Below are 24398 nucleotides of genomic sequence, written 5' to 3' on the forward strand. Positions count from 1 at the left end.
TGGCTTGCAGCCTCAGCGTTGCTTTGAGAAAACTCATTTTTAAACGACGTCTGAGTTCACAGCTGCAGGAGATGTTATTGATGGCTGGTGCCTATTCTAAATTACAAAACAGATCCAGGTATTTTGAGTAAGGCTGGGGCTTCGGCGGCATTCAAATTAAAAGGATTTACATCTCAGAGTAATACGCTCAGTGCTTTTATAGCTGCCTTAGCTTATAGGAGTAGAAGTGAGGAATGGCTGGCTTCTCGCTCCACCCTTACGGTGATGCACGGTCTTCCAGTGCTAATGGAAATCTACAAAGAGAGACTTAAAAAAGTATATTTGACTTGAGGGCTAAGCGTGTGAACAGTTCTAGCAAAAACATCAGTATTCCCTCATGCTTAAAAAATTAAACATTGGGCAATGAATATTAATAATCAAAAGAACTTTTACTTCCGAATCTCTGCTTCCGTAGTCTCTAAGTAACAAGTTATGTGGTTTTGCCTACTTGCTGGTGCAAAAATGCAGGATGTTTATTGCAGGGTCCTTTTCACAAGTTGGAATGCAATATCTGGGGGGAAAATAAAAGATGAAAACCTCCCTGTCTTGTCTTAGAGCATTTTGAAGTCTCAGAGCATTATACAGACTTCCAGTGGATTTGCTGAGCTATAAGCAAGCCATTTCCTGGTATTTCTGGCTACCGAGCCCAATACCTGAAATTTCGAGGAGCAGAAACTGCTTGTGTTGCTGAGATGTGCTCTTAGAGCTGAACCAAGGGTGGTCTCCTGTTCCCCTGTACAACTACAACCGGGGAAGACGGGCTCAGAGCGGGGCAGAGCAGAGCCGCTGGGAGTAGCGAGGCGGCAGGAGGCTGCAGGCAGCGTTTGCAGTGGCACGTTTGGTCAGCGGCTGGTGGCAGAAGCAAACCACAAGAGTGGGGCCAACTGTTAAATCTGACAGGCTGTCCTGGTTAGCTCCCTGGTGTCCTCTCATCTGCAGCTCTATCAGCTCGGATCTGCGAGGCTGCTGCTTGTCCTAGTTTGACTGAGAAGAAGAGGGATTGGAAAGGGGCTGAGGGAAGGTGCGGGGAGGGGACTGGGATGAAGGTTTGTGGTTTCAGAGGCTTTCTGTGGGTTCAGGAACTCGGTGCTTTCCTCCCCCTGGTGCAGTGCGTGCAGCAAAGTGCGTTGTGGGCGCTGAACATCATCCCCCAGAGTACCCAGCAGTGGGTGCTGTCATGCTAGCTGAAACGCTGGTCTGATCCGGGGTGGCAATTCCTGTGCTCTATAAAAGTCGAGCAGCTCAGATGTAGTAAGTCCTTTTCTAAAGGGAGCTCTATATATTATGCATGAAGTTTTAGAACCAGGAGAGAGGATATTTCAGTTCATTAGAGTTGAAAACTCCTGCAGATCCCCCAGGCTTTGCAAAACCATCTGGCACGTTCCACCCTGCGCACTCCCTTCTGCCTGATCAGCCTAGCGAAGGCACGCGGTTCTTTTCCTAACCTCTTTTTCCTTTGTCTCCCCTGCCTACCCCCCCAGTGGGGTCACACCTCCTAAAACATCAGCTGAAGGCAGCAGAGGGGAGGTAACAGACAAGTCTGGGGGGCTTTGCCTGCATGGAAATGTCTGCTATATCCCGGATGGAGGCACAACAGCAAATGCCTTTTGGATGGAGGTGCTCGATCCCTGCCTCTGGCTACAGAGCCCCAGCGGTGGTTTTAGGAGGAGGAGAGGAAGCGGCAGGGTCCCCAGCCCCTGCAGTGGATGCAGCAGCGTGGATGGGGTGGCTGGGCAGAGCTGCTGCAGTGGCTGTGCCTTCAGTGTCTTGCCAACCGGTGTCTGTCTTCTGGCAGGAGAAGCTCAAGTACTTCCCTCTGTGTGTGAGCACCAAAATCCACCAGGAGGACGATGCAGAAGAAGGTCTGGGCAGCCTCCCCAGGAACATCAGCTCCCTCAGCTCCCTGCTGCTCTTCAACACTACAGAGAACCTGTGAGCTGCCCTGCTTTCCTTGCACACCTTCTTTAAGCCTTTCTCGAGCTTTCCACTGCTGGATCTCCTCTTCTTTTTGTTCCCAAGCTGATCACTTTCCTTCTTTGTCAGTCCTTCCTGCCCCTTGAGTGACAAGCCACCAGGAGAGGCTGGTGTCCTGCTGCGCGCTGTAGGGCGTTCTCAGGCCAGGAGGTGTGAGGGGAGAGTTGGGGAGTGGCGGCAGCGTGGGGGGGCTGTGCTGGAGGGACGGGGAACTCATCAGCTCCTGCCTGTGGAGGAGCGAGGCAGGAAAAAGGGGCTGGAAGGAAACAAACTGGGAGTGTGAAGGCTGTTGGGAACTTTTCCTCCCCCTCTTGGCTATGCTGCTTCTCCTGGCTGTGACTCGGCCTCACTGAAAGATTCATCCTCCGCCTGCAGGTACAAGAAGTACGTTTTCCTGGATCCTCTGGCTGGAGCAGTGACCAAGACCCATGTGGCTCTGGAAACGGAGACGGAAGAGAAGCTGTTTGATGCTCCTCTCTCCATCACCGAAAGGGGACAGCTGGACCGGCAGGTGAGATGTAGCTGTGGGACCGCAGCCGCTTCCCCTGCAAGGGGTTTTACTGAGTTCTGTGAGAGGAAAGGGCTTCTGCAGGGCGGAGAGCAGGTAGGGGAATGCCCCCCACATGGGGCTGCGGGGTATCCTGCTTGTCAGAAGGACCCTGCCTGGTTTTGTGCCTGAAGTCCTGGTGTAGGCTTGATGGGTGACACAAAACCCTCAAGCTTGGTAGCCTCTGCTCAGGCATTTGCAGGATGGTGTGACAAGGGTCATCTGATACCGACCGGCCTCGCTGCTACACCTCAGAGCTCTGGAGGAGTTCGGAGGCTCCATCACTCGATCATCCCCCTTGTGCTAACAGAAAGGACTGCCCTGTGTAGGCTTCTTCCCAGGGACGAGAGCAGAGGGTAGCAGGGCCAGCAGAAGGGCAGCTCTGGCTGCTGCTCTGGCTGTTCCCTGCAGTGCCCCTACTCGCTGCCTTACCTTTTTACTCTGGGTTTCTTTTAGGTAGCTGAAAACTATTTCTACGTGCCGGACCTGGGCCAGGTCCCCGAGATCGACGTGCCGTCCTACCTGCCCGACCTGCCCGGCATCGCTGCCGACCTCATGTACAGCGCCGACCTGGGCCCCGGCATCGCGCCCTCCGCGCCCAGCAGTGCTATTCCCGAGCTGCCCACGTTCAACACCGAGTCGGTGGAGCCTTTGCAACCAGGTACTTCCAGCCCCTGTTCCCAGCCCGGGGAAGGGTGGAGCAGAGCGGGGTGTGCGAGGAGAAAGCGGAGACGAGGAGGAGGTCCCTCGGTGGGGATGTCGGGGTGGCCGCAGTGCCCAGGGGGATGGAGCTGGGGAATCTCAGCCCTCGCCTCCCCCGTGTGCTGCACGAGATGCTGCACAGGCTGCGAGCTCCCTGCTGCATGCTGCATGAGGCAGGGCTCGAATCTGTTGCCGCTGAAGCTCTGAGCCTGGCTCCTCTGGGACTCTTCACACACGGCTTCTTTCATCTTCCAGGCCTTCAAGATCCCGGGCTGCTGCCGCCCCCTCCACCGCCGCCTCCCCCCCCACCTCCCGTTACGCCAACAACCGTGCCTCCCCCCCCGCCCCTGCCCCAGCCCGCAGCGCCCTCCGAACCCCCCGGGGCAGTGAGCGAGGAGAGCAGCACGGCCGTGCCCGCAGGTAAGGCTGGGAGGCACCAGCAGAAGCTGACCCCGCTCCTTGGCTCCAGCAGTTCCCTCCCCGGCTTCCCAGCGGGAACGGGGAGCTGCTCCCGCCCGCAGGGGCGCTGACCCAGGGCCCTTCCTGTCCCTGCAGCTGCGGTGCAGGGAGCCCCCAAGGAGGTGGTGAACCCCTCGACCGGGCGCGCCAGCCTCCTCGAGTCCATCCGCCAGGCTGGGGGCATCGGGAAGGCCAACCTGCGCAGCGTCAAGGAGAGGAAGCTGGAGAAGAAGAAGCAGAAGGAACAGGAGCAAGGTGCCGGGGCGCTTCCTGCAGGGGGCTGGGGGGAGACCGGCAAGCTGAGAGCACGAGGAGTGCACAGAGGTGGCAAAAGAGGCTGGCATAACCGGGCTGTGGGGGGAGAGGAGGTTAGGAGCATGACACAGACTGCAGGGTGTATTTTTTCCCCTCACTCTAAAGACGGTGTTGCAGAATGCATCACCCCTGTGCTAGGTTCACACTGACTCCTCTCGTCTGACCCACGGGGTTTTGCTGTTTCAGTGAGAGCTACGGGCCAAGGCGGCGATCTGATGTCAGACCTCTTCAACAAACTGGTGCTGAGGCGCAAAGGTACGTCCTGCAGGGTGGCTGCTTCTCCCTCCAGGGAACAGCTCCAGCCATTTCTGGCTCCTCACTTGTGCCACAGCCCCAGGAACAGGCCCGTGCGCTGTGGCGTGGCTGGGGGCAGTTAGAGGGCTGTCAGGGGAACACCCTCACGTCCAGCTGGAGTTGTGTGATGGGCTGATGGTGGGCTCTGAAAGCTGCCAAGGGGGAGCACTGCAGAGCGAGGGAGGCACAGGGGTACCTTTTGGACTCATCAGTGGCAGGGAGCTGGTCCCCTTGCCCAACAGGGATCAGCTTCATTAATCCTCCGTGTTCTCCTGCCCCCATGTGCACCCCACTCACTGGTGCTTCTGCTTCCCTCGCAGGTATTTCAGGGAAAGGCCCAGGAGCCGCAGGAAATGCCGACGCTCCTGGAAGCCCCGCTGGTGCCTTTGCTCGGATGTCAGACTCCATCCCGCCCCTGCCACCCCCACAGCAGCCCCCAGGGGAGGAGGATGAGGATGACTGGGAGTCGTAGGTGGCAGCAGCTGTGCTTCGGTGTGGATCCCAGGACTCCAGAGCTAAGCACCTTAGAGACACCAGGAAGTATCTCCCAGAGGGTGGGCTCTTGAAGAGGAGCAGGAGCAGCAGGAGCTAATGCTGCTGAATCGTTACCAGTGAGGGTTTTTCTTCTGTTGTCTGCTGTTCTCCACCCCCAGTGCTACATTCCATCTCAAACACCCTGCTGCTCACAGCAGCTCAATAAATCCTGCTGTAGCTGGAGGGCAGTAGGGCAGCTTGCGCTCAGAGGATCAGGACAAGCCCTGCTCTGATTTAAAGGGCCCCTGCTCTTGCCCAACGTGACTGGTGATGACTGCGAGAGCCTCTCTGGCAGGCACGCAGCCCCTGCCGCATTTGTCTCCGTGTTGCTTGCTTGCTGCAGCTCCTCTTTGTTTGGGTGGTGCTAGCTCTGAGCTCCTGCAGCTGGGTGGTGAAGAGCAGGTGAGAAGCTGTCAGCCCCTTCATGCTGCGCGGGGTCTGGTTGCTGGTGCCTCTGTACCTGATGATTTCTTTCTCTGCCTGGCCTACAGCAATTGTTTGCCTGTTGCTTTCTGAAAACTGGCAATAAAGTTCAAGAAAGCGGGTCCTTGCAGCCTGTGCTCTGTTAAGAGGGAAATGTGCTCAATTAGGGTAGCTGAAAGGAGCCCCCCATCCCCTCTCAGCTCAGGCCGGGGCAAGCCTTACAGCTCAGTGCCCACACGGGGCAGGAGCCTCAGTCAGGAGGTTCTCAGCAGCAGCTCTGTTCTCCCCGGTGGGGCCAATTAACATAGAGGGAGCAGGGACCAGCTCTGCGTCTAGTTCTAAGTGCTTTCTTCTCTGTGAAGAGCCTTGAGAGGTAGCAGCCAATTGCTGGAAGTGGCAAGGAGGCAAAACAGCTCCTTGGAACAGAGTTGGTGACAGAAAGAGCTGAGACTGGCTGTGGGATTACACAGCTGTAGGGTTACACAGCCATCCCTGTTGTTATTGGTGCCCACCAGCACAGACCCATGACAGGAAAGAGCCCCAGGAAAGCTGCACCAAAAAGAAAATTCACCATTTTCCACAGAAAGTTGTTTGATCAAAATAACCATAATCCCTATACTTAAGTGGGTTAAAAATATTTAATCAATTTAAATAAATCCTAAACATCTGTAAACAACTAGGAGCCTCCTGCTACCTTCCCCAGTTTCCCTCCTGGTTGTGGCGGTAAAGACCAGGCGCTCACACAGAACAACGAAGAACAACGAACATCCACAGAGGAGACTCCCAAACTACTTCAAACAGAAAGGCAGGAACCTGCGTTGCTTCGGGCGTTCTTCAAAAGGCGCGCATCACAGAGTTGACCTGCAGCCCCTTCTCTGTCTGCATCACAAAGCATCCGATTTCCCTCGATGGAACTAGGAACACATGAAGCCAGACAGTTTATCCCTGATCTTAGCTCTGAAGGGCCAAACCAAAGGTTTGCAAGAATTACAAATGAATACGGGGGGCAGTTTCCACAACCATGCATAGGAAAATGTGCTGACCTTTCTCAACTCCGCAAAAGCTGCTCCAAAGGCAGGTTTGACCTGGGTTCTCTCCCTGATCCACTGCGGCAGCTTGTTGAAGATGGCAGGCCGGGCGTACCGGTGGTCCAGCAGCAGGATACTCGCGAAGTCCTTCTGATGGCGAATGGCTCTTCCTGCACAAAACGTGCAACAGCATTAAAGTGGGGCACTTGGCTGTCTGCTCTCAGGCAAGTACGCTCCTGTTTGCATCAGCTGTAATCAGCAGGATCAGTCCTGCTTCCCTCTTCCTGCCCTGCTATTTCAGTGCAGTCACATTTTGTATCCCCCAGCCTGTCCGAGGCAGAACAAATTACCTATTGACTGGTTTACGGCCTTCATGCACAGGTTTTCAATCAGCGCTCTGCTAGGTGCGGGGCCAGCAGCTCTTGGCTGGAAAGGAGAAACAGGTTAACACAAGGCAGCTGTTAATCAAACTAGGGAGTCTCAGTGAAAAAGCGAGGTAAGTAAATACTTTTTATCCCTGCAGAGTGAGTGGGTGGGTATCCGAGCAGACCCCAAGCTGAGAGGAAGGAGGGACAGAAGAAAGGCTGCAGTTAGAGAAGTATTTTGAGCAGTCACTGAGAGCCGGCCTAAAGCTGCCTTGAAAGCAGAGCACTTGTCCCCAGCTGCCCAGGAACAGCATCTCCAGTGGGCAGCGAGCAAGAACAAGTAAGCCAAGAGAAGGGATCCTGGCACGCACCTCCTATACCCCGCCACCTCCTCTAGAACTCACTTCCCATCACTGACCTCTTCACCTGTGCGTAGGGCTTTCTGTACATGAGCAGCACGCAGAAGACTGTGCTCTCAGTGCCATGGTCTGGGCAACAAGGGCAAGCTCAAAGAAAAGAAAGTTTTTGAAGGCAGCCCTGGGACTCGTGTGCCAGGAAGGACGTATGTACTAGAAATCAGAAGTGAAAGAAGCAGAGGCGTTAAGTGTCTCTGTTACCATTGTTTTGTCAAGCCAAGTCATTTTCTCTTGAAGCTCTGGAGATTTAATGTTGGGGTAAGGCATTCCCACCATAATCACACACCTGCAAGGGGCAAGGGAGGGCTGCATTACACTTAGCGTCTCATCCTGGAGCACTTTGCCAATAGACTGATAAATTAGAGGTCACTGCACCCCTGAGAGACAGCCAGCCCTGCAAACCGAGGGCGGCAGTAAAGCACAGCAGCCTGACAAGCACACTCTGAACCGAACGCTGCAGCGGGAATCAGGGTGCCAGAACAAGGAATTACCCAGCACAGCAAGCCTCGCTGCATTACTTGCCTGAGAAGTGTGCCCCAGAGGTGAGTTTCATACCACCCAGCAGACTTCCCCTCTCACTGGCTTATGCGTCAGCCCAAGCCATGTGATCTCCCCAGTTTTCTAGCTACACAAGCACTGATGTGTCCATCCTGTTGGAGGCACTGCGCTACAAACCAGGCGCTTACCCACAAAGCAGCAGCCACCTTACCTTCCCAGGTCGTCAGAGAAGTTGATCCCTTCGCTCATTTTGCCTCCCACTACAGAAAGCAGCAGGGCTCCCGTCATCTGGCCTGCGGACTGGCTGCAGCGCTGCAGGAGAGGGACCAGCACCTCAGACCAGGAGGGTTCAGAAACACACCTGGGCTGGCGCCCTCTGGCCGTGTTAGAAGCTGCGGCGTCCCCTCTAGCAACACTCCCGTCTGCAGATGGGTGTCAAGCTCCCCCCCCCCCGTCAGCTCTGCTCACCTTTATGCACTTGGCGTACTCCGCCAGCACCTGCTCCACCTGGTTGGCCTTCTTGGGCTCCTGGAAGATCTGTCACAGGCACAGTGCATCAGTGGCAGCAGCAGGCAGCAGACAGTTTAAATTAAACAAAGTGTTTCACTCTGATGCTATTACAGAGTGCATGGAACTAAGATCAGGGAGAAAAAAACCACCAGCACCTTTCCCCTCCACCCTGGAAAAGCGCTGCGTGCCTACTCCAGCACGTGTCAGCTGGGTGCTGAAGGGAGCAGCAGCTGCTCCTTTCTAACGGTCCCCTCCAGCTTAGGCAGCTTTGCCTAATGCTGCAGGAAGCTGGAAGTCGTCTTCGAGCTGAAAGGCAGAAAAACATGTGCCCCTCTTCCACCTGCACATAAAGGCACAGCAGGACGAGCACACCCGCCAGATGCAAAATCTTGGAGTTTTAAAGTAACAAGTTACTGAAGGCCCCTACAGTGAACTGAGCTGTGTCTTGATAGGTGCTGCACCTTGGCCTAAATCATAAGTTGTTTTTCTAGTAAACCAGAAGTGCAGTATCTGTCTTTTCTGTGACAGTGAAGAACCTAAAGGATGTGTTTCCTCTTGGTTAGCAAGAGCTACTATCAGATTTTACCAGCCAGAATCAGTCTTTCAGTGGACAAGTAACTGGCAATTACAAATATATTCCAAAAGTATTTAATTTATCGAACAGTAACTATTCAATCCTCTGATTTAAATTAATTTTCCTGTGCAATTTATATAAAATCTCAGTGTGATCTCACCACAGCCACCTCAGGAAAGACTTTAACCTTCCTCTTCTATGATATGATCTCGCGTGTACGCAGCTGAGAGTCACACTCGGTGCACTGCTACCGAATTGCTTTGCTAACGCATATCCAATATGCTGGAAACTGCAAAGGCCAAACAAGAAGAAATCAGAGCTGAAAGGCAGAGCAGGCTGCGTGGTCGTGGCAGAAGCCTTGGAGGTACTGGGCAGAGCACAAGGACCCTGACAGAGCACCCCAGAAAGGCACGCCGGACAACAGTGCCACGAGCATGGGGAGGCTGAAGCATGGGGCTTCTGCCTCAAAAACCTCCAGGCAGAGAGTGCCACAGCTGTGAAATACGTGGGACTGTGCTCTGCTGGTTCGTGCTTTGGCTTCTGGTAAAAGAGAAATCACAGCTGAGATAGCTGTGGGTCTCTTTTTTCCCTTGGTACATAATCCAAGACCCCCACCTCACCCCCCGAGAGGGTCAGACTGCCTGAACTTCACTACCCAACCTTCCAGTACCCATGGCAGTCACTGCAAAACTTTCCTATTTGCAGTGATCTCCCCATTTAATGTTCCCTGTTTAATGTTGCTCATTACTCTTTCAGCAGGAGTCACCACGGCTAGTCTTTCAGTTTCCAACTCTGCACTTCTACCAGAAAAATACTGACATGTCTTACAAATTTCAGGCTAGTACGATGCTGTTCACCCCTCAGTAGTGCTGGTCCGCGTTCAAGGGACTCACAGCTCAGCCTGCGAAAGGCAAATTCCCCCGAAGAGCTCAACCTGAACAGCCCCTCGGCTACCAGGGGACTGGCTTGCTGGCTGCAGAAAGTGCGGACTGTCTCCCTCCACGGCCCCCGCACAGACGGTGCACTTAAAGAACCTATAGCTGCATTTAATCTAATTCAGATCCCGGCTCAGCGATCGGCCGCCCAGGAAGAATCATTTATTCATTACTAGAGGGATTGGCTAGATAAACATCCGCTCTGCTCCGCTGTGCAGAGTATGAGAGCAACTCAGCGCGAGAGGCCGGTAATGCACGGATAATTGTTTGACTTTGGAAGCTGCCATTTAGAGCAGCGAGTGCCCCTGGCTGCACAATTACCTTCTTCTTCGCTGCCAGGCGGGTGAGCAGCCCCGTCTTCTCCCAGTGCGCGTGCACCTGCTTCTCGTAGTCGTAGGAGGGGAAGAAGCACACCACACCCCCCGGGACCACGTTGCACAGGTTGCAAAGGATTCGGCCCGTCTCATCCATCTGCCAGAGAGAGGAGAGCAGCTTGCTGCTGACAGGAGCTCAGCGAATGCCGCTCCAGTTCTGTGCCGATCCCAGATCACACCTCTCCTGTGATATACCCCGGGGGAGGAAAAATGGGGGGAATATGCAAGCTCCACGCGGTCTGGGGGAGTGGGGAATCACCAAAAAGCTGTTCACTAACCCCAGGTTTCCATTACCACTGTGGAGCAGGGTAAGGGAAGGGAGGGTCTGTCCATTGTCCCAGTGGGTGGGAACTGCCACACTAGCACAGCTGGTGGGGGCTGAGCAGCAGTTACCTGGTGCTGGCTGACCAAAGGAAGGGAAGAAACCACATTCCTCTCTCCCAATTGCTTCGCAACAGACCTGCCCCAAGCCCCGTGCATTTCCCCTCCCACCTGTCAGAGCACAGTGTCCCGTGAAACGCAGGCAAGCGAAGCAACAAAGAGAGGGAGGAAGGGAAGCAAGGCGGCACTGACCATCTGGGGCAGGTCTCTGGTCTGGTAGGTGAACTCCAGCTGCTGGTTGGAGGGCCCGCTGCAGAGGATTATAGGCAAGATGTTTTCGGGAGGGATCACGTGTCCTGGAGACCAGACCAAGCAGTGCGTCAGCGCGCCTGCTGTGCGCAGACACTGCTGGCTGGGCAGCAGCACCTGTGCGTACTGCTGCAGGCACACGTTTGCCTCGACAAGCCGAAGCATACGAGTCCCCCTGCTGCTCCAGCCTCCTGTCCCTGAGCCCTGGGAAGACAGCGAGGCACGCGGCCTGCTGCCTCTGCCCAGGGCACTGGGGGAGTCCCGCGGGGGAAGACCCAAGCACCCTTTTGTGGCCGTGAGTTCCCAGAAGGATGCCAGGCAGCTGGATCGTCACCCCACCCTGCTCCCGCAGCACACTCACCGCAGGAGAACTCCACGACTCGCGCGGGGTCCACGCCGGCACAGGACAGCAGCTGCTCTCGGAAATCAGCCACCTGCGGAGGGCGAGGCAGAGAGAGGTCAGGCCCCAGGAGGCGCTGCAGCAGCGCCGCTCCTTCAGCACCAGCACGGAGGGAGAGCTGAGGAGCTCAGTGCGGAGACGGGCGGAGGAGGTGGGCTTCCTCCACGATGAGGACATCAGGCCACGGGAGTGCTGAGCATGCAAGGGGTGGGAGGTGTGCAGAGCTCCAACTGCAGACTTCCCCAGGTGCAAAAAAATATCACCAGGACTCCCATGCACTGCACAGACCACACCTTGCACTGCACCAGAGGATGTACAACATCCTCTCTCCGAGGTGCAGTCTGAAGGGTTCAAAGTTGGAATGAGGGCCTTCTGAAAAAGCAGGCTGCTGCCTCACCAAGGCCCTGTGCTTTGCACCCTTCTTCCCTCCCTTTGGGAGAAAAATCTCGATAATTTTCTCAGACAGGGTCTCCTCAACAGCAAAGAGGAGATGCCAGGACATTCCTGCCCAGAAACAGGAATAGAGGAACTGTGTAAGTATAACCGAGATGTCTGACACACCCCTGTGCCTGCGCAGTACAAACAGTCTCTCTGGAACTGTATTCAAAAGCAATGGGGTCAGGATGTGAAGCTGAAGAGATGGATCCTGCCACCATAAAAATACTTAAGTCTTGATTTTTCTGTAAAACCCCTATGGGCTTTTTTTTTTTTTTTTTTTTTTTTTTAAGGATCCCCACAGGAGGATCCCCATCCCCTTAGAAGGTCAGCTGGCTTTACAACGTCCTCTGACCACTACCCATGCTAGCTCCAGCCTACCATGAGCTCAGCCTGTTGTTGTCTTGAGGACACGAAAGGTTAACAAGGGCAATCCTGCCCCTGCACCTACAGCATTTTGCATAACCAAAGCGTGACACCTCGTACAGGGAGACTGCATCAAGGAGATAAAAGTGGAGGTGGGAGAGCGCTTCCCACACACACCACAGGAGGTGAGAAGAGCATGTCCCAGTGGAGCCAAGCTCTTATTTTTCCATGCCTGCCTGTAGATAGTGCCAGAGATGTCCCGAGAGCCCAGCCCAGCATCCCAATTCCCTCACCGGCTGCATGGTGCCCCCAGCAATGATTACAGCTCGGCATTCTTTCACCACCTTGGCAAAGTGGACAGCTGGATTCAGCAAGAGGAATTTGAGGCTGCTCTGACCAACAGTGCCTGGGGAAAGGAAAAAAAAAAAAAAAAAAAGAGAGAGAAATGGGATTGGAAATTATCTGTGACAAACATGGATGTGAGAGATTCTCCCTCCTCCTGCCCTGGGCACTCTGGCAGATCCCCAGCTCTCAAAACAAGGTGCTGCTACCCTAGCCCCAGTGCCCTTGTTAGGAATTCTGTTGGGTTCACGAGAGTCCTCTCGCAGACTGAGCCTGCCAGCCTGAATCATGGACTGCACAGACTCCCTCTGGTAGGACACCCCAGCCTCCCTCACTGCCCATGAAGCATCCTGCTCGGGAGCCATGTCACCGCCCCGTGCCCTACCTTGCCTGTTGAGAATGACTCGGCCGTCTTCGTTTGCATTCGTGAGGGCCGAGAGAAATCCTTCGATCTGCATCAGCGGGGAGGCTGCTCGGAGCTGCTCGTTCTCAGGCTCCACAGGAGGGCTCTGGAGAGTCCGGGCTGGCCAGGAGGGAGAAGGAGAGGCAGGCAGCTTAGGCTACGTTTCTGAAGATAGGACCTGAGCGCTAAATACAGATGGGTCCTTTCTCCAGGAACATGATACCCATGTTCCATCTCATTGCTAAGGATGCAACAAACACCTGGCTTTCCTAGCTGGCACCATTTGCCTAAGCCATCTACTCAGATCCATTAAAAAACACCTGCGCAGTACAGCTTGGGCAGCATCTCACCCTTCAGTTCTGCCTCTCTCCTTCCCCCACATCCTCCCTTTGTCCACAATCGCCCAAGCGGAGGATGTCTGAACTCACCCTCTTTATCGGATCCCTGCTGGAGGGTCTGCAGGAAGTTCTGCAAGCCAGCCACCCTCTGGTTCTCCTTGTTCGTCCTCACAGCTGTGGCAGGATTGCCATATCGCTCCACAAACCCGAAAAGCTGCCAAGCAAAGGCCAGAAAGACTAAGACCACCAACAGCAGCAACCAGACAAGACAAAAACAGGCTGCTGCGACTTCTCCTTCAAACACAGCGTGTGCAACAGCATTTGAAGGCCGTGGGCCATGAAGCCAGAGGGCAGTACCTTCCTGCTGATGAGGCTCCTCTCACAGTAACGCTGAACCTGTCAGAGGAAGACAGGAAAATGAACTGGCGTCGTTCATTTTCCAACCCTCTCCCATCCCACTGTCCTCGAGCCTTGTCCAGCAGCTGGTTTTGCTGCGCTCCTGGGGAAGGGCGCGCAGTTCTTCGTGCGAGCTCCCCCCTAGACACCATTTCAGAGAGCAGATCCTGCCATGTGGCACCTGACTCTACTTCCAGCTCTCACACAGGCTTCCCGATAACCTTGACCAAGTCACTTTATGCCCTACAGAAGACAACGTTTGCACTACCTTGAAGAGGTTGATATTATCAATCTGGCTCTGAAATAGGAAGTCGTTGATGGATTTTAGCACTGTCCCTAAAAGAAAAGGGTGAAAGGGAAAAAATAAATATATTAGCTGCTGAGCCTGCAGCCCCTCGCTGCCCACATCCAAGTCCCTGACTGATGGCGTTCACTCCAGTCTTACCTGTTTGGGAAACTGCCTGGCAGCTGGGATTTTGGTTCACGTTTCCTGTAAAACACGAAACCATTACAGTGGGTCTGTCTTACAATTAAGCAAGAGACTAACAACTGAGCTGAAAGGGGCACAGCACTAGGAAAAAAAAAGAAAAAAGACAAAACAAGAATCAACTTGACATCTGGAAAAGGTACCAGAGAAAACAACAGCTCTCGCTTGCTTTGTCTTTCCCCTGTAGGATAGCCCTACAGTGTAGGACAAGTGTGCTGCTGCATCCTGAGGAACACCACCTACATTCCTGCTGTAGCAAGAGGCAGCAGGTAGGGTGGGTGCATGCAAATGCTCGCACACCACAGAGTCCTTGTGCTGCAACGCTGAGGGGACAGGGACTGCAGAGCATCCCTCAGCCCTCCTCACTGCAGCACTGGGGAGCTGGCAGGTGATCAGGAAGAGGGGAAAACCCGAGGACAGCTCCACACAGACCCTGAGAGCCGTATTAATTACTGCTGCTCGCTGCGCTGCCTGGCCTAGTGTTTAACACCCACCTCACATCTCACTTGGCAGCCTCAATCAGGAAGCTGTGCACAGGCTGCAGTGTCTAATGAAAGCGCTCAGCCACACGTGGCCACACGTGGGGAAGAGGAGACCCTCAGGAGCAGGGGGGAAGAGAAGTGCGCAGCTGAGAGAAGGGCAGGGAGCGCCTACAGGGCCCTGCACCACAGACCTGCCTTTTCCCTGGGCAAGGAGGAAGTTCTTTGGGAACTTAATGACAGGTTCTCCTCACGGCACACTGATATCTAGCAAAAAAAAAAGGCATTGGAGGAAAGGAGAAAAAAAAAGAACTCATTCTGCAGAGGTACGCCTGCCACAGACAGAGGTCTTGCCACCAGATGACACAGAATTACTCTGAGCCGTGTTTGTGCTGTGCTGATCACTGTCACACGTCTGCCATACTCCTCACTTCGGACCCTATCGCCTTCCCACTCAAATCAGATCTGAGAATCACACAGAAAGAGAGGGGAACTGCCGCTACCCACTTCTGGCATCACCTGCTGCTCCTCAGCTGATCAGAAAGGAGAGGGGTTCGGGCAGACACCGGTCCCCATCCCCACCTTAAAATCAGACAGAAATAACCTAACTTGTGCCCACACCTAACCTGAGCAACCCTCCCTGCATCCTGTGAGGAGGGTGAGGGGGCAGCGCTCTCAGTCCACAAGTACCCACAGGGGCAGGAACGGCTTGCTTACCTCCCAGCATGGCTACAAACCGCTCCAGCAAATACAGGATCTGCTTAATGTACATCAAGTTCTTTGCCTTCAAACGTTTCCTAGGAAAAAAAAACAAAAAAAAAAAAAACAGGCAGTTATTAGGCCCCAAAACATCTTCAGGAACTAACTCACACAGCTTCCCAAGCTGCAGAGACAAGCACCTGAACTCCCCTTAATTTGGGGGAGGCAAAAACACAGACAGCAGCAGCAGAGATCTATACATTAGGGAAGCGTGTAGAAGCTGCTGGAAAGCAGAGTTGGCTGTGAGGTGCTTTCATCTACTTCCAGCTCTCACACAGGCTTCCTGATAACCTTGAACAAGTCACCAGCTACGCCCTAGCAGAAGACAACATTTTGCTCACGTTCCCTGTTTGCAACAGGGCATACACCCCTGAATAACCTACCCCAGATCACCTCAGAGCACTCACCCCTGCAGCCCAGGCACTTCACTGTTCCTACAGCCGCCCTTCTGCTCACACACTAATTACAGCTTGTTTATTACGATGGCAGTGATGCCCCAAGTCCCTGTTGCGATAACGCTGCGCCAATTCAGTTATTAGCACTGAGCACAATAATCGAGCAGTGCAGGGATGACAAAATCCAAGATCTGGGCCAGCGTCAGAAAAACACATCCAGCTTCCTCCTCCTCAGAGCTCACTGCCTCGGCCGCGATGCCAGGCAGCACATGAGAGGTTAAGGTACAGGAGAGAGATAAAAGGCTGGAGCTTTTGAAACTCTGCCTCACAAAGCAGGAACGATTAGAGAGAGAGATTGGGAAAGAAACAGAGTAGAAGGAAAAGGCAGAATCCTCAGGGTACCCCCTTCTCACTGCTTAATACCAGCCCCAGGAGTCTGACTTAGACGGGTTCCAGACAGAGATAATGAAGCAAGTGGCTTTTCATCTGCAGAAGGATTAATGCAAATAGCCTTCCGCTGGGAAAAAAGCAAGAGAGGCCCTGCAGACATGAGACAAGCCACGGCATCCACGCTGCCTGCCACCGCTCGGCCGTTCTCCTCCGAGATCCTCACCTGTATCGCTCCATGTACTGCTGCAGCTGGGAGTGGGCACAGCAGAGCTACAAGAACAAAAGGTGGAGCTGGTGTTAGAGGAGAAAGGGCGCTCTGCTGGATGGAGAGCTCATTCGTGGTTAAAGGGCCACCCGTGACTCACCTGAGAGCCGCTGACCTCCGCGCTGTGGATACAGGTGATGGTGTCTATGAGGTTGTGGGCCTCGTCAATGATCACAACCTGGTCCTTCAGTTTGATCCCAGCAGCGCTCCTGGTTGCCTCGTGCAAGAGCATCTGGTAGGGCAGCACCACCAGCTGCAGGAGAAGCACACATCACCCTGGTTCCAGCTCAGCCTTACAAACGCAGAGCACGCACCAACTGCTCAGCAAAAGCTGTTTACAAACTGCTGAAACATTGTGCAGCACACTACTGGCAGGAGCAAGTAATGGGTTTATTTATTGTTAGAGACCCCTAAGCAGCATGCAGACCTTACCTGAGCAGCAGGAATGGCGTATCGACTCCCATAATATGGGCAGGCTTTGGTCTCCCTCCCCAAAGCCACCAGCTGCTCGATATCCTTCACTTCCACCAGAACTTCATCACGGAGAAACTGCATTTGTTCATAGGAATAAAACGGGCACGTAGCGCGACTCACACGTCTCTTCTTCCCTTCCGTCTCTTCACCAGACTTCTTTTCTGACAGCAGAAATCAAAAGAAAGACATGAGCAACACACTCATATAGTCTTAAACCACTCCTCTGCACCCTTATAGCACTTCCTCCTGGACTTTAAAGCAGGCTTTGTCCTGAGTATTTTTGACCCATCATCTATTTAAAGAGTATGCAGCAGAGACATTTCCATCCCCTAGTGGATGCTGCTCTTGCTGCTTAGACTTAGTCACGTCAAGTTAGAACAAGCGTGCTCCCATGCACGAGTCCTGACCAACGTTAAGACACTCAGAAAATACAGACCTCAGCATCCTAACCCAGAGGACGAGAGAAGTAAAAGCAGTAAGGAGAGAAAACTCTCTTGCTAGAATTGATTGGCAGAGAGCCTCTCTGCAGACTCTCACAGCAGCTTTGTCAGCCGTTGCCTCCCCAGGCAGGAAGTGTTCTTACCATGTTTGTTCTTTTGCATCTCCGTGCAGCGGTCATTGATGAGCTGGAGAGCCCCCAAGCGGCGCACCTCCTCATTCACACACAGGTTCTTCGGCATGCAAAGAGAAGCACGAGATGGCCATTAAGAACAGTGTGCGCCCTTCGCTGTAAAACAGCTGTAAAAGAAGCTTCTGTAAAAGCTTCTTCAAAGCAATCATAGGCCAGAATCCAAAATAGAAAAGTCAGACATTGTGTGCGCTAGCTGCTACAAATATGCTCAAAACCCCTAAGAACTTAGTAAGGAGAAAAAACAAGAAAAGTTGCCCTCAGATGGCTCGCTGCTACAAAACAGTTTCTAAAAAGATGCTTGCAGAATTAATAGCAAGAAGGGTGCCTTCTCAGTGACTCAGGCATCTGCAATCTCCCGCATCAGAAGAGGAAAGACAGACTTTTGCATTTGCATCAAAGGGTAAATAGCCAAACAGCTCACAAAAAACGTACCCCACGCAGATCTGACCCATAACTACTTTAGTTTTTCCAGGGGAAGATCCTGTCAGTCCCCAAGATACCTTCTGAGGTGTCACATCCACACAGCTCTTAGCAAAGCCCTTTATACTAAATTAACATACACCCAGATCCTTTTGTGGACATACCACATACCTGCCTGGATCCCAAAGAGACCAGACGCGTGTCTTTGCCAAAAGGACTTTTCTGCACTTCATGCACAAACTGCGACAGCTGGGAGTGAGTGCGGCTGCAGTAGTAAATCTACAGTGAGGAAGAACAAAGTGAAGAGAAGAACATGGAAACCAACCTCCTATCTACAACCAATCCTGCAAGGAAGCAGCCAAGCATGTCAACGATGTTAATACTGCTCAAGACTTCAAAACACAAGGGAAGGCACATGCTTGAGCGTCCATCACCTTGTTACTGTCAAGGCCAAAGCCCTACCTTCGTGCTTTTGTCCTTAATTTCCACTGAATTTTCCAAGGCCCTTATAATAACAGGGACTCACCATTGAAGAGTAATAAAAGAGTAATGAAGAGTAATGAAAAAATGTTTCTTGCAGCGCGTCTTTAGAGCAAGCCACAACAAAATTTCAGCAACGTTAGCAGAGCAAACTGCTTAGGCAGCCGGCACAGTCCAGAAGGAGATGAGAGCAACAGAACTGGTTGCTATTATCGACAAACTCAGCAGTTACTGGATGCCACTTCCCAAATCCCTCTGTACTGCATTGCTGGGTGCAAGGAAGCCGTAACTCTGCTACACTGTTCTGTGAGGTGTCCTCCTCTCACCTTCGTCACATGCTCTTCTTCCAAATCATCATCATCATCTTCCTCCAGCCTAAGAACAGAACAAGTTACAATCAGGGATGCTCTACCACAAGACAGCAGCCTCGAGAGAGGTGCTTGTATCATTAGGAAGTAAAAGAAAAATTGACTTAGTTTTTTTCTCAGTGAAAGAAAAATTGACTTAGTTTTTTTCTCAGTGAAAGAAAAATTGACTTAGTTTTTTTCTCAGTGAAAGAAAAATTGACTTAGACGCATCGAATAGTTTAAGTGTGAGTGTGCACAATCGAGTCAAGCCTTGCTCTTTAAAAGAAATACGTCTGTAGGGCTGTGACTTTAGCAGCTTCAAGAAGCTTTTTTTTTTCTTTTAAATCTGGTGCTTCTAAGCCCCAGGCATAAGCTAATCAGTGCTATACTATTCTTCGGTGTGCTTATTTATTTATTTTTGTAAAACATTCCCCTTAGAGACAATTTACCACCCTCAAGCTGTTGCATAAAGAAAAGTTTCAGGAAGAAACTGCTATACAATTCCTCAAAGGCAATAGCAGTTTAATGCTTAATAACTACTTCATTTATATGTAGCTTAAATGCTTTGCAATTTTAAGGCAGGAGGATCTGTCTACATACTAATTAGTAAATTTGTATTTTAGATGTATTTGACTTTTATTGCCAAAGTATGGCTTCTGGCTTTCTGCATAAAGCAAAAGAAACAAATGTGTGATAGAGAAAAGTGTGCCCTGGTTTCCATGCTGAAGCTCCAGCCTTTTGGAATGTGACCATCTCTTCCCATAGAGTATCAAAAGATGCTACTGCTAACCAGCAGGACTGGTAGCTTCCTCTGCTGCCCTGAGGGGCATTTTGCTTTTCTAATGCAAGGAACTCGAGTCATTTACCCAGCATCCAGAGGCATTCTCTGGGAACCAGGCATGGATAAAGACAGGAAATTGCCCCACATTTTGAGAAAGATGAACTTTCTCGGAAGACACTCTAAGTTCCTGTGATCAGCCTCAAACAAGCAAACAAAAAAAATCCCCAACCACCTAAAAACCAAACCCTCCAGAACAAGTGCTACCCCAGCTTGAATGGGGGAGAAACTCCAGATCTTCACAACAGAGAGCCACCTTTATACCCAGCATGATAAATACTCAAAGAATCCCAGAGAAATCCCAAGAAAGCAATCACAGCCAAAATCCCTTTAACTAAGGCAATCCTAAAATGATAGAGAAGACATTTCCTTAACATAGAATCACCCAATACCCCAAGTTGGAAGGGACCCACAAGGACTGAGTCCAACTCCTGGCTCTGCACAGGTCTACCAAAATATCAGAATTCAGACCATATGACTGAGAGCATGACTGGAACCCCCTCAGTCCTTGTCCTTACCCAGATGCCGCTTTCTTTTCCTCGTCACTCTCATACTCAGCAAGGATCAGCTCCTCCTCGTTGTGATCCAGCTGCTCCAGAACCTCTGCTCCCGCTCCCTCCGAAAGAGCCTCCTTGCTGAGCTGAAGAAGGCGCTTCGTCTCATCCTCCTCAGATCTCTGAAGCGAGCACATGAGCACGTTATTTCTCACACAGCGAAGTGGCACTCGCACCACTTTGCGCCATGTAGCGCAGAGAATGGCTTGCTGGGTACATCCTCAGCAGGACAAGCAAATGCACCACTGGTGTCTAAAATGATCCAGCCCTGCACAACGCAGATGGCAGCAACAGCCAAAGATTTGACCACACAGACACACATGAAAGGGAAACATAAAAACCTTCTAGGCAAAAGGCCTTCTAAACACCACCTAAAACTTGAAGTGACAACATCCGTGTAATCCCGCATCAGTCACTTCAATTGGTCCATAAAAATGACTGCCTCAGAAAAAATAGTGTGCAAAACAAAAGCAACCCAGCAAATGTATAACGATATAATCAAATAATACATCCACAGTTAACTCAAGACTAAGATGAACTCAGTAATTGTTTTGAATACAAAGCCCAAGATTTTTCTCTGCTTTTTTTTTCTTCCCCTGTTATGTGGTTCTTATTCTCTAACAGCCCTATCCCTCCAAAGAAATTCTATTACAATGTTGAAGAACAGTTTTCTTATTGGTTTTCTGTTCTGATAAAGAAAAGTTCCTTCCATCTGTACCTTCCAACTTTAATGAGCATTTACTCTGGCATTATGAAGAAAGGCAGTTTACAAGTACTATAGAGTAGATGAATCCGTTGCTCTTCCAGATCTCTATAACTTTTCTCCAGTTTGCTTTCTTCCTTTTACCATGCTTATTATTTCCCATGCTTTTCATTCTCTTGTAAGGAAACAAGTTCTTTGTTCCACTTGTTTTTGATTTGCCGTTCACCTCGGAACCTTTGCTATTTCTGCTGGACCCTTTTGACAGGAGTTGAATAAAACATAACACAGCACTTGAGATGGAGCACACTAAAAACTAATAGCCTGCCTGCCTTTTAAGTCTGTCTCTTTGGGGACCCAAAGTGGGGATTTCTGGGAAGTTTAACTCACACCATCGAAAAGCTTCGGGTCAAGGGTTCTGGGGCCAGTTCACCCATCTAAATGGCAGGCAAATAGATCTGTCAACTTCCTACATGTAGAAAAGGGACACTTTGTAGAAAATATGGCTGTATAGTCCAGAAGGTAAACAAGTACAATTGTTCCCTAGTGGTGAGCAAAGTACAACCAAGGTCTGATCTGGCTTTTTTTTGGTCTTCTGTTCCCATACTCTTAAATTGATTCCAAGATCTATGGGTTTTATTCCATAAGCACAGTGCTTACAGATGCTCATAAAACAAAGAGCTTCCAAAAAAAAACCAAAACCTTTTTGTTTAAAAAAAAAAAAAAACACCCTTTTTTACCTACACACAAATGCTATCAGGAATTTCTCTACACACAAAGTGTTTTTCACATCTGTACTTAAAAAAACTAATCTAACCAAAAATTTCAGAGGGCCGATTCCAAAACAGATGGGTCAGAAAATGTAGAGTCAAATGACAGGCGTAAGCAAGTATGAACAATACTTGAGATTACGCAGAAACTTCTAATGTCTGCAGGACAACTCACCTTCCTCTTCGCTGCGTATTTCAACTGCACATTATGGCGAATTTTCTCAAGACGTTCTTCTCGCTTTTTCCTCCTGATCTGCTCTTCCTGAAATAAAGGGAGAGTGAGGGAAGGATGAATTGTGTTTAGTCCTAAAAGCCAGGTATAATTACTTTCCTATTCCCTGGGAGTAGTCAAAAAAAAAAAAAAAAAAAAAAACACTCTGAAATATAATTGCCAGTAGGTCCTTTTCTCCTTGCATGCCTATTATACGTTATTGTGTTGACAGTAACATAGTTTCCTGTCCTATGCAACCTGTACAGGAATGCCTCATCCCTCTTAACTGAAAAAGTTAAGAAGTGTTGTGAATGACAACGACTGCCAGGTTTGCATCATCTGCTTTTCCAGCCATCACCCATGATATCTCCTATTCTGATCCTCACACCTTGCTGTTTTCCCCTTCCTCTACACATAACATTTCTTAACCTTTAGCTTGTTCACCATGTCCTGTTCTTCTTTCTTCTGCACAAACGCCGTAATCCAGTCTGGTTCCCCGGATGAGCCTTTGCTATCGGGCCGTCCTGGCTCATCAGAAGCCAGCGGCTGCTTCTCCTCCTTGTCCTCGAGTGCCAGAAGCCGTGCCTCCTCCTGCTTCTTCTTCTCCTCAAAGTCTCTGAGCCAGGAGAGGGCCCCGCAGATGAGACTCAGCGACTTTCCCTGGTGAAAACAAACGGGACAGGGCCACACACCTGATACATCGCCGTCCCTGACAGACCACAGAGAGAAGACCCGCTTTGGAGTGGGATCAGGCCAAGCTCATGTGTGCGCAGACACAGATGTGGCACTCTGTTCTCCCACAGTGCCACTTTATGTGGTGCCTGCTTCTCCCCTGCACCTGCGCAGGGTGCACCAGCACCACAGACGGGGCTGGCCCACCTCTGAAGCGGGACCCCGGGCTTCACACTTGTGTGGGGACAGAGCCCGGCTTCCCCAAGCACCACCCGGATGGGGACGACTCCCAGCACCCCCCACCCCCACCCCATTCCCCGTCCCGCTTCTCACCGTGCCCGTGGGGCTCTCGAAGATGCCGACCTGCCCGGCCTGCAGCGCGGCGTACAGCGCGGCCATGAACCGCTCCTGGATGGGGTACGGCCTGTAGGGGAACGGGAACGGGGACGGGGACGGGGACGGGGACGGGGACGGGGACGGGGACCGGGGCGCCCCAACGGCCGCCGCCTCAGCGCCAACGGTCGGCGCCTCAGCACCAACGGCCGCCCGCGCGCCCTCCATGGCGCCGCCTTCCCGCCTCGCAGCGCCGCCCGCTGCCCATGGCGGCGGCCGGGCGGGGCCGGGTCCCGAGCCCTCCCCCTGCCCTCAGCGCCTCGCTTCGCCTCAGGGCCGGCCGCCGGAGCCCGGCTGTGGTGCTGGGGACCCGCTGGTGCCGGGGGTCCCGGTTCCGCAGCCCGCTGCCAGGGGTCGCCCCTCAGGATGGGTGTGGGGGGCTCGGTGCCGCTCGCTGACAGAAAAAGCAGGGCTGTAGGCACGGAAAGAGCACCGGGGGGGTATTTGAGGGGGGAAATGCGCACCCCGTGATAAAACACAGAGATATAAAGCGGGTTTGTGGAAAGCACAATCATTAACGTACTGCTAAATGTAAATCTCGTGGTTCCTCGCTGTTAACGCTGAGCTGTACGTGTCAATACTTGACAAACAGGGAGGTAAAGGAGTTCTCCAGCATTAAAATAACTTTTAAAATTGCAAACAGTCTCTGGACTGCCGATAGGAACCTATCACGTCTGCTGCATACAGCTCAGACATCTAGGAGGAATACTTATTTTTTGGTTAAATGAGGTAAGGCCACGTTTTTGCCCAGGCTTTGTTGCTGTCCCCAGTCAGAAGATGTACCAAGCCAGAGGACACATTTTGGGGAAGCTGCCAGAGACAGCAACAGGCGGTGTTACAACAAGAAATGTTTGCACAGCCACGTTTTCTGGGAGCAGCCGCATCGCTTGTGCTTTGCTCAGGTGTTGTACAAACCAGACTTTGCACATGGAGGTAGCAATTCGTTGTCAGATTGGGAAAAGAGGAAGCAAAGACAAACAGGCTGAGGTTCAGGTCCCAAGTCTCAGACTGCAAGAATTCAAAGTACCTTGTCAAACACTGAGTAAACTTACCACAGCCATGGAAAATAAGAAAGTTTCTAAGACTACTGCAGCATCTAACAAGCCAAAGTTTTCAATCAGAGCCAGCGTGGAACTTTTAATTTTCATCTTTTATTTAGCAGAAAAGTTCTTTTAAAAGCCTGATTCTTCCATTTGTATTCTACCACGTATTCATAGTCAGCAAATTACCCAGAACTCGATCCCCCTTCCTCGGGCTCTCAGCACTCGTCCTAAATCACCAATATGCAGCTCTTCCGACTAGCTCCATGACCTCCTAATCTCCTGGTGGTTTTTGTACCACAGGGATTAGGCACCCAGCCCAGATAGTAGAGCTGCAGGTAGTCCCCAGTCAGTCTTTTCCCACTGTTTCTCAGCACCCACGCTGTCCATGTGCCCGCAGACACAACCAAATACTGATTTTGGTTCCCGCTCCAGCCCTATGGGAGAAGAGAGCGGGCAGAGAGAGTTCTCCGACCCAGCGTGCATTTATAAGGCTTCTTGGCCATGTGGATTTTCAGGTGCACTTTCAGCGTCGAGCTTTTCCGGAAGCGCTTCCCACACTCACCGCACTCGTAGGGCTTGGCTCCTGCGTGGATCCTCAGGTGCGCACCGAGGGCCGAGCTATGCCGGAAGGTTTTCCCGCATTCCTCGCACTTGTAGGGTCTCTCCCCGCGGTGGATCCTCAGGTGGACGTTGAGCGCCGAGCTCCGTCGGAAGCTGTCCCCGCACTCCACGCAGATGTAGGGCCGCTCCTCCGCGTGCGTGGTCTGGTGCTTGACGAGAGTGGGGTGGTCGC

At 51.9% G+C, this 24398-nt stretch overlaps 2 protein-coding genes across 7 annotated transcripts in view; one reads left to right on the forward strand and one right to left on the reverse strand.

Moving 5' to 3' along the window:
- WASHC1 (WASH complex subunit 1) overlaps positions 1-5396 on the forward strand; it is a 37118-nt gene extending 31722 nt beyond the window's left edge. For 2 of the 6 annotated variants that reach the window (XM_084306208.1, XM_084306209.1), the window contains exons 6-13: positions 1835-1971; positions 2083-2163; positions 2389-2524; positions 3017-3221; positions 3518-3682; positions 3818-3976; positions 4223-4305; positions 4666-5396. In XM_084306208.1, the coding sequence (XP_084162334.1) occupies positions 1835-1971; positions 2083-2163; positions 2389-2524; positions 3017-3221; positions 3518-3682; positions 3818-3976; positions 4223-4305; positions 4666-4896 (1197 nt within the window). In that variant the 3' untranslated portion in view covers positions 4897-5396. Of the gene's footprint in view, positions 1-1834; positions 1972-2082; positions 2164-2388; positions 2525-3016; positions 3222-3517; positions 3683-3817; positions 3977-4222; positions 4306-4650 lie in introns of all 6 variants that reach the window. The other 4 variants (XM_084306212.1, XM_084306210.1, XM_084306211.1 and 1 more) reach the window with 4 other exon arrangements.
- A 616-nt stretch (positions 5397-6012) lies between these two features.
- DDX11 (DEAD/H-box helicase 11) lies at positions 6013-22604 on the reverse strand. Its single transcript, XM_084292534.1, has 26 exons — positions 22503-22604; positions 21927-22157; positions 21462-21548; positions 19781-19938; positions 18404-18452; positions 17769-17876; positions 17130-17217; positions 16505-16707; positions 16173-16325; positions 16031-16077; positions 14981-15060; positions 13743-13787; positions 13566-13633; positions 13259-13297; positions 12992-13115; positions 12546-12683; positions 12112-12224; positions 10979-11051; positions 10561-10664; positions 9935-10084; positions 8063-8131; positions 7806-7906; positions 7298-7382; positions 6666-6741; positions 6331-6485; positions 6013-6201 (listed from the first exon to the last, which is right to left on the reverse strand). The coding sequence occupies exons 1-26, from the start codon at positions 22566-22568 to the stop codon at positions 6172-6174; spliced, it is 2640 nt and encodes an 879-aa protein (XP_084148660.1). The 5' UTR covers positions 22569-22604; the 3' UTR covers positions 6013-6171.
- Positions 22605-24398: the final 1794 nt, after the last annotated feature.

Source organism: Netta rufina (assembly GCF_964035555.1).
Source record: "Netta rufina genome assembly, chromosome: 1".
NCBI lineage: Eukaryota > Metazoa > Chordata > Aves > Anseriformes > Anatidae > Netta > Netta rufina.